This window comes from Lytechinus variegatus, chromosome 2, assembly GCF_018143015.1.
Source record: "Lytechinus variegatus isolate NC3 chromosome 2, Lvar_3.0, whole genome shotgun sequence".
NCBI lineage: Eukaryota > Metazoa > Echinodermata > Echinoidea > Temnopleuroida > Toxopneustidae > Lytechinus > Lytechinus variegatus.
Genome location: NC_054741.1, coordinates 83,934,799 through 83,943,928, shown reverse-complemented (window position 1 = coordinate 83,943,928; position 9,130 = coordinate 83,934,799). Strand labels below are relative to the sequence as shown.

The window sequence follows — 9,130 nt, the reverse complement described above, 5'->3', positions numbered from 1 at the left end:
AGATATTTTCATCATTTAATTGTTAAAAATAAAATATTTCTATCTTAGTAGGAAATAATGGTGATCATATTTCTATTTTTAGAATGTATTCACTCTCATCTTCTCTCTCTCTCTCTCTCTCTCTCTCTTCGAGTCTCTCTCTCTTCCTCCCTCTCTCTCTTTCCTCCCTGGTCTATCTCTCTGGTCTAGTCAATGCATTGTATTGAATATTTTTGTGAATTTGCTTTTGATGAAACAAGAAAGTGCCTCATTTAAACAGTTGAAGATTCAACAAAAATACCAAAGTAAATATGCAATAAAAACTATTTTTTCTACAAAATATGTTGCCTTCTCTTAAAGGGTTCAGAATTATAAATGAAGAATCTTTGCATGCTCAGTACCAGTATGTTGTAACAGTACTTATAAGATGATTACACTCTGTAGACTGCCTATTTTTTAAAGATAGTCCATGACTAGATATTCATAAGGAAATTCTTACAAGATTTTGTCAATTAGGAAGAAGTACACATACATTGAACATTTTCTTGTGTATTTATTGATTCAATCATGAAATTAATGATTTATTATGAAATGGATCATCCTGGCTGAGGAAGTAGAAATGTTGATCCTTTACAGAAAGATTTACACTTAAGCATATTAGTAAAATGAAGTTTGACTTACACTCATAGGAGCTTGTATAGTGAGCTGACTTTCTGATAGAATGTGACATATTGTGCTCCCAATCAGCACTGAAATTAGGTGCTTCCAAAGTGTTGAATTTACAAAGTATTCACTTATCATTTTGAAGATGGATGACATTTTGATCCATATATCCATACTGATTATGAATTCAGTTACGAATTGTAATGAGTCTTTATAACAACAAAATGTAAGGAAATTCAATTTTATTATTCTGTAAAACCTGTGTAACACCTAAACAGATCATTCATGCAAATTGTTATTACCTGCAATACTGTCTGCTGTGTCTCTTCATAGTTTCTTTTATGATTATCTATAGTAAAGTAATCACTGATCTAATTAAAGAAAATTTGAAAAGAATAGAAATTACCAGAAAATATTCAAATGATTATGATAAAGTAACAGTTGCACATAACTAATATTTGGATATTTATTGTCACAAAGTCATAAGACAGGCGCTTCTTTTCTGGTCAGTTAAATTTTCTCATGTTATAAATGCACTTATTTCATTATTTGTATACTCAAGGTTACTTTTATGCTAGCGACTAAACCATGATTGTGATATATAAATATGCTAAATTCTACACACGAACTTCAACTCTTCCTTTTCTTCAAGGTTATGTTAAATGAGGGTTATGAACACATTGCTAATTGTATGAAAATAAATTTGATTTGTACGTGAAATTGTATTTTATTACTTGATATTTGGAACTTTTATTCCATGATTTGCAAAATAATAAAGGTCTATTTTCTAGCCTTCTCATATAACTATGTTTGTTTTAGAATGTGATTCAATTTGTGTCAACAGTATAAAGTGTGTTATGATTGTTTGAAAACTTATTTCTCATGATATTGTCACAATATTGCTTGTAAATGGGCAATTTCCAAGGGAATATTTCAAAATGATCTAGATTTTTTTTTTCTTTTCCTCGTGTCAGAGGTTTTTTATTCATTCAATTGCCAAGTTAACATGTATTAACATCCAGGCCCATCCAGGGTCTTAGAGACAACATCCGAGATGTCGTCTAAAAGAATTTCATATTTAAACACATGCCATATAGAACAACTGTTGTATGGTTTACCTTGAAAATAATTAATCATATACATCAAATAGATTGCATATTGAGCATACACAAGGACTATATTTATATCTGTTGCCTTTTCATGTGTGAAATCAAAACCAACTATTAATAATTTTTCGTTTAATATAATTTTTTCTTTAAACATTAAATTAATCAAATCCACAATACGTTTCCAGAAAAGCTTTACGCTTGGGCACTCTAAAACAACATGAACAAAAGATTCTGTTGTTTTACAGAAAATACATAAGTTGTCTGTTACAATTTTCCACCTCCACAAGTTGTATCTAAACGGTAAAATCCTGTGAAGAGTTTTGAAGTTGAGTTGCTTTATTTTATTGTTTTTCAACGTCTTAAACTTAAATTTCAATGTGTCTTTCCAGTCAAAATCAATTGCAAGGTTCAATTTACCCTCCCAGAATGCTAAAGCAGCCGGTTCTCTTTTCTTAAATTCACACAATAAACTATAAAAATTGCGAGACTTCATTGATTGAAGTCTAATAAAATCAAGCGTTCTAATTTCGAATACGTCGCTTCCGTATTGTGAATTTGTTTCATCGTTATCTGCATAATTTATGTCTAGAATTCTTTCGATCCAAATTTTTGGTATCGCATTTTTCAGTTTCGAATACATAAAGTCAATTAACAAAGAATTTAAGCCAAGCACTCGACAAATATGTTCTCTTGGCAGAAATCGTCCATTTTCTACAATGTCATTAATCGTTATAATGCCTTTTTCAAACCATTTTTTAAAAAATAAGGGTTTTCTATCATGTGTGATATTACTATTATACCACAAAACTTGATTTTTAACATTAACAATATCTGGAAACTGAATATACTTAAGTTCACTCCAAGTTATGAGACAGTCTATATAAAAGTCGGGTACCTTTTGTTTTACGCACAACTTCAACATATCTTTACTGAAACAATTTGTTTTCAAAATTAATAAAAAAGGACAATTTTTTTCAATCCAATATCTAAACATAAACTTCCACGGTACATCATTATCATTTTCAAAGAATCTACTCAACCATGATAAATGTAAGGATTGGAATTTAGATTTCAGATCTATCATTCGCAGTCCTCTTATAATATCATTAATCAAGACTGCTCTCTTGACTTTGACAAAATGATCTAGATATCATGACCTTTGAGATATCTGCTTTTAATAAGTAATTACCCGGATCCTCGATTTGCCTGAAAAGGGGAGGGACAACAATTACTGACCAGCTTCAAAGAAGAGAGAGCTAATTAGCTAATATATAAGACAAAAAGTTCTTCAAAAGGAGGGTCATGTGCCCCTCCCCCTTACCCCCCCCTGATCCATACCTGGTAATTAGCCAAGGGCGGAAATCTCTCCCTAAAGGTAGGGGACCAATGACTAGAAAATTTGATAAGCAAAAAAAAAAGTTATCACCCCAAATGTAAGGTCATTTCGACCAAAATAAATTTGACAAGCAAAAAAATAAAAAAGGTTATCACCACAAATGTTAGGTCATTTCGACCAAAATACATGATTTATTTCGAGTATGAAAGATGTATTTCTTTCCATCATAACAGACCAAAATAGTAGAGGGGCATTTTATATTGTGTCCCCCTACTATTTTGGGTAGGGGGACGCCCCCCCCCCCGTCTCCCCTGGGATTTCTGCCCATGTAATTCAGCTATCATTAATATGTTTACAAACAGGTAGAAGAGTAGGAGTCCACTGTCCATTATCACATGGCATGCTTGCAGATCGTGGTCCATTGATAACTTCATGATTCGGAGCGCAAGTGATTGTAATGACGTCATTGTGGTAGTAGGACCCATCCACTCGAGCTACAGGGGTAATCATCATGGAGTCTGGAAATTGAGGACTATCACAATTTGCTACAAGATAGATCAGAAGAAAGATATAATCAGGGAGGTGTGATTAAGGGTAGATCAAAGAATTTACTAAATAGCCCACAAGAGGATCTATACTCTTCCAAAATCTGTGACGCCGGGATGCCCACCCCCATCAAAGGATATACTATCACGATTTCCCCATCAAAGTTTTCACATTTTTTCCAGGGGTGGAGAGTGAGAGCGGGGTGGAGTCTGGTGGCTAGCCCCGCCTCCTTATATGAAAATAAAATCGTTAATGAAATTCATACTTTTGCTCGAAGAGTAATCTACATGTATAACATCTATACTTTCTCAACCACCAAACCAACCCAGACAAAATAAGGAAAAAACTTTGGGGGCAGAATAAACTTGGATATGATAAGAAACAGTCAGACCTAGAACGGTAGAACAATCCATTTTCGAGTTTGCAAGTCATAGGCCTATCGTTTTAAGAAAAGGTTTTTTATATATATTATTATTGTTTTTGCAAATATGCAAAATAGAAATCTACCCAAAGGAACGATTCCCCTTGAACATTGCCGCTAAAAACTAGGCAAAATGCCCTAATATCCATCTAGGCCAACTTGCTATCTTGCTCCTTTGAACAGCCCCCCCCCCGCGCGCACACACCCACACACACTCTCACGCCTCTTGCAGTCAGCCTTACACAAAAAAATACACACAAAAAAAGAAGAAAATTATTCGGGCTTTTTCAATTACTTTATAGTGCTAAGAGATTTCAAGAAAGTTTGCGCTATATGACAAGAGTTTTAATATAGGCCCATATTTATTTACATTATACTAATTTCATTTTTATGGATGGATATTCATGATGAGTAATTACCTGAACACTGAATTGATGCGTCCCATGTTCCATTATTACACGTCAGTGGATAAGAATAATCCGAACCAGATCCAAACGTGTATCCAGTATTACATGTAATGATCTCATAGTCGCCGTGATCGACGTCACCATGGTTTACCGAATGGTCTGAATTGGGAATCACTGGAGATTCACATTTATCTGTATGTAGAGATATGGTTGACAGAAAAGTAAGATAATTGCAAAGTGCCATTCAACGTGTCACTGGCGTATAGATTGGGGGCTTATAGACGCCTCTCCCCTCGAAAAGTTACACCTCTGAGAAATAAAAGGAAAAAATGAAGGGGGTAAGGGAGAAATATCCTTTCGCCCCTAGCCCCCGCCACTGATGAAATATTCAATAGAGTTTACTCTATTCATTTTTATTCATTTAGATAGTATTTTCAGCCTGGATGCCATTTCATAAAGCTGTTCGTAAGTTACGAGCGATTTTAAGAACGACTGGTCATCCCCCGTGGTCATCCTTTCTTGGACGTGGTAAATGATAATTATGTTCATTTGTGATTATTTAGCGTGTAAGAAATATTTACCTGTCGTTCTTGAAGTCGCTCTTACTTGCAGCTTTATCAGGGGCCGCGGAACGGTTTTCAAAGTGGGGGCTGAGCCAAAAGTGTGGAGGGGGGCTGACCATGCAAAAAATCACAATCATATGGTCACTTTACGTTTTTGTACACGGTTTTGGAAAAAAAGTGGGGGGATGAAGCCCCCCCCCCCCAGGTTCCGCGGCCCCTGTTAATGAAACACTAACCTGGAGTGGAATGATTGAAATCAACCTAAAATCTCAGCTAGTCAATATTGGATGAATCACGAAATTGTTCTACCTCGATCCAGGGGCGGATCCAGTGGCCCGTTTCATAAAGCTATTTGTAAGTTACGAATGACTTTACGCACGACTGGTGACCCTTTCTTGTGCTATATGATATATCCCTATGTAGCTGACTTATGTATAAGAACATATTCCAGTCGTTCGTAAAGTTGTGCGTAACTTTACGCACAGCTTAATGAAACACCACCCAGGGATATGAGCGGGCCCAACTGCGGCCCCCGTCCCGACCTATTAGGCCTACTTCAAAAAATACGTTCTTCTTGAGCGACTGTCAGCGACAAGTCATTTCATCGTCGTTGTTGTTATTGAAAAATGGATCCGCCCCTGCTCCAATTATTATAGCAACTTACTGAAGCAGTGTCCAATAGCTGGATACCATTCACCATCATGACACGTGACCTGATTCACTCCTTCTAGAGTGAAGCTGATGTCACATGATACATTCAATTGATCTTGATCATGGACAGAAATACCGGGTGCTACATTAGTGTTTCCATTGGCAACAAACGGTGTTACACAGTCTTCTGTAAAAGAGAAAAAATAATATTGAAATATAAAATTGTACAACGACGACGAAACTAACACAATGTCCTATTTCTATTCACTGGTAAGACCAGCCTCATATTTTCAATAATCTATCAACAAAACGGGAATAATTATGTTTACCAAATCCAACTTTCTTTAGAATATATTCTTCATCCAGCCAAACTTTTGATGAAGTCCCTCAATTTGAAAGTCAAACCTATTAGACATGGTCAATGACTCAAGGTTACACTGTAAAAACTGTGGTGTTAAACCGACACCAGTTGGTGTTAATAGAGGACCACACCCTGAGGTGTTGAAACCACACCCTAGAGATTGAACATAACACCAAAGAGTGTAAATGTAACAACCGAAGGTGTTGTAATAACACCTATAGGTGTTAAACTAACACTGTCAATTTAACACCGGTGTAAAATAACTGGTGTGGTCCTATATGTACACCGGTTAACACCACAGTTTTTGCTGTGTAGCCGACAGAGAAAAAAAGGGTACACTTGAGAACTCTAGTCAGATTCGGTTTTAGATTTGACATGATTAATATAGATTACATTGATATAGACCAATCTCCATTATTCACCTTGCAAAAAAAAAACAGAGGGCCGACCCTACAAGCCTACCCTTTACACTCTAAAACAAATCAGTAAAAAACGACGAGCTACTCGGTGTACTGTTATATTTGCTTACTATCTGGTCGTATTTTACTAGAACAAAGATATTTCTGACTAGAATATGACTAGACATAGTTGTAAACCAAAACCAGCTGACTGTTGATCTATCCAATTTGACTGATTTGTTTTAAGAGTGCAGAATATTGTTATACCATAGCAGTTAGGGATGGACGGATGCCAATCACCATTCCCTGTGCACATTACTGACTGAGCTCCTCCTAAAATAAAACCATCATCGCATGAGAAAGAGACGACATCGTAAAGAACGTATTCATCATTTGGTTCGATCTCGAATCCATGGTCAGGTGCGGCTGGTTTGGAACAGTAATATTCTGTGGAAAACAAATAGATCGGAGATGATTTATAATTTAAGTTGTTTCACGTACTTTCCTTTTCGTCTCATGTGCACGCATATCAGTTCTTCCATTTTTTTTCTCCTCGTTCTTAATCTGGAGAACACTCGATTAATAATTTGACTAATATTGATTGATTGATTGATTGATTGATTAATTGATTGGTTGGTTGGTTGGTATAGATGCATAACTGCAGATCTACATGTATGTGTAGTTTTTGTTACAATTTGGAGACTCACAGGACATCCTACTAAAATTCGGTGGATGGGTGGTTGGTTGGTTAGTTTTGTGGGATCGGTAGTGGGTAGTCGGTTCATTCCCAATACCCCCCTTTACTGCCCCCCCCCCCCCGGTCCCCTACCCCGCTCATCTGTGCTTACCTTCACACGTTGGTGGTGGATCTACATAGTCTGATTCCACACAGGCGCATTCTGATTGGCCAAAGAGTATCCCATTGCACGTGACGTTAATGATGGTACCATTATTTATGCAAGGAGAGGCTGGGGTAAATGTGGGGGTGCCACCCCCGTATACCATAGGCGGTGAGCATTCTGTAGTGAATTAATACAAGCAGGTTGTAGTGAGGTAACGAGCCAAAAAAAATAGTGGATCAGTCATGATGGCGTATATCATTTTTGAAAAGCTACGAGAAAGCAGAGGCGAGAAAACGAAAATAAAGTCTATTACATATACACAGATGCTAACATTTCAGGCCTATATATGAAACCTAGCCTATACATTGTACTAGACAGTACAAAATTAAAAATGCCTTCAATTTTAAATTTTCAAAATCTTATTTTGTGATAATCTTTAAGAAAGAAAAGGTTATGAAACTTTGAGGGGATATGCCCCCATCTGACAGGTAGTGCATTAACGGTAAAATGTGTTTATGGTGGTACAGCTGATCATTAATATAGAACCATGCATAGAGGAAGGATCCATGGGATAAAATAAAAGAAACACAAAGTTTATTTTGTAAAAAAAAAAAGGAGCTCACCGTCAGTTCCGCAAACGATCCCTTCAACGGCACTTGAAATTTTAAAAAGAGCAGTTGTATGAACCAGAATCCAAATCAAATGCATGATTAATTTCAATCTTTTTATCATGCTAAGATGTATGTATTCTCATGGTAACTTTTTAACAGAAAACATGGAAAATAGGTTCGTATACATGAACCCTACTCCGAACGAGATTGTTCACTGATTCATGTTCTCAAACAATCTTGCATTTAAATTACAAGATATTGACATTACCTGGTATTTCAAGCCCTGTTTTCACAATAGAATACTTCCGAAATTTTTCTCAATAAAATGCTTCTTAGTATTTACAAAAATTTCAAATCCAAGTACTTCTATTTACGAATACATCAACTGAACCTTCATAATGTTTGTAAGTAACATTTATTACAGAAATCCCCCTTTTTCTGTTTTTAAACTTGAAAAGTCAGAGGTATGGTTTGCTTATAATATTTTGCGTAAGAAACTGTTAATCCATTTTGTGAAAACGGGACCAGATAGGGGGATTCGTTCAGTTCAAAGATTAATCTATTAAGTTTAAAGTCCAATAATACCTTACCAATTAATCAAACCTGTCATTCATTTGTATTACATGTAAATACTATTTGTTTATGCTTTTTTAATATATTTAGACAATGGTCTATTAAGACATCGATCTAGCATTATTTATTTATTTATTTATTTCAAAATATTTATTCAGGATAAAAACATGTATCAGCACAATGGTTGTTTTACATCATGGTCCTGAAGGACAAAATATAATCAGTAAAATAACTCAATATTCATAAGATTAATATACAATCAACAAAATGGATATAAAACAAACAAAATAGCAAAACTTAGGAGTACGACAAAAAAATTAATTCAAGAGAAATTTGTGATAAGTCGAGATTTGGAAGTAGAAACAATTGTTTGAATGTCAGAGAAATAGAAACGACGGAGGATAGAGCAATAGTCGACTCCAGGGATGGAGCGAAAATAGAGGGGATGGGAGTCAGAAAGAAATGAAACAATTTAAGAAATTCAAAAATAATTAGATGAGGAATATTATAAGAAGGAGAATACTGAACCAAACTCAAAACAATAATATGACTAACATATCAAATATAATAATATGGGGAGGAGGTGTGCATTCACTGATGCACAAGTTGTATGTGTAGAAGATTTCAACAACCGACGAAACAGATATACTGAAGATTTCGTTTCATCACA

The 9,130-nt window shown here is 35.4% G+C and overlaps 1 protein-coding gene across 1 annotated transcript; it reads right to left on the bottom strand.

Annotated features, from left to right (window-relative positions):
* Nucleotides 1-2,898: 2,898 nt before the first annotated feature.
* On the bottom strand, nucleotides 2,899-8,318 carry LOC121409317 (complement receptor type 2-like). The gene is made up of 6 exons (XM_041601246.1): nucleotides 7,900-8,318; nucleotides 7,283-7,453; nucleotides 6,702-6,881; nucleotides 5,689-5,862; nucleotides 4,474-4,653; nucleotides 2,899-3,632 (listed from the first exon to the last, which is right to left on the bottom strand). Exons 1-6 carry the CDS (start codon nucleotides 8,006-8,008, stop codon nucleotides 3,421-3,423), a joined length of 1,026 nt encoding a protein of 341 aa, XP_041457180.1. The 5' UTR covers nucleotides 8,009-8,318; the 3' UTR covers nucleotides 2,899-3,420.
* Nucleotides 8,319-9,130: the final 812 nt, after the last annotated feature.

What these genes read in the sequence shown, in the direction of transcription:
- LOC121409317 (XM_041601246.1), bottom strand. Translation starts at nt 8,008, where the DNA reads ATGATAAAAAGATTGAAATTAATCATGCATTTGATTTGGATTCTGGTT. An exon ending in GTCCATCCCTAACTGCTATG is followed by an intron (nt 5,863 to 6,701) that starts GTATAACAATAT and finishes TCTCTTTTACAG; the next exon opens with AAGACTGTGTAACACCGTTT. An exon ending in CGCATCAATTCAGTGTTCAG is followed by an intron (nt 3,633 to 4,473) that starts GTAATTACTCAT and finishes TCTATCTTGTAG; the next exon opens with CAAATTGTGATAGTCCTCAA.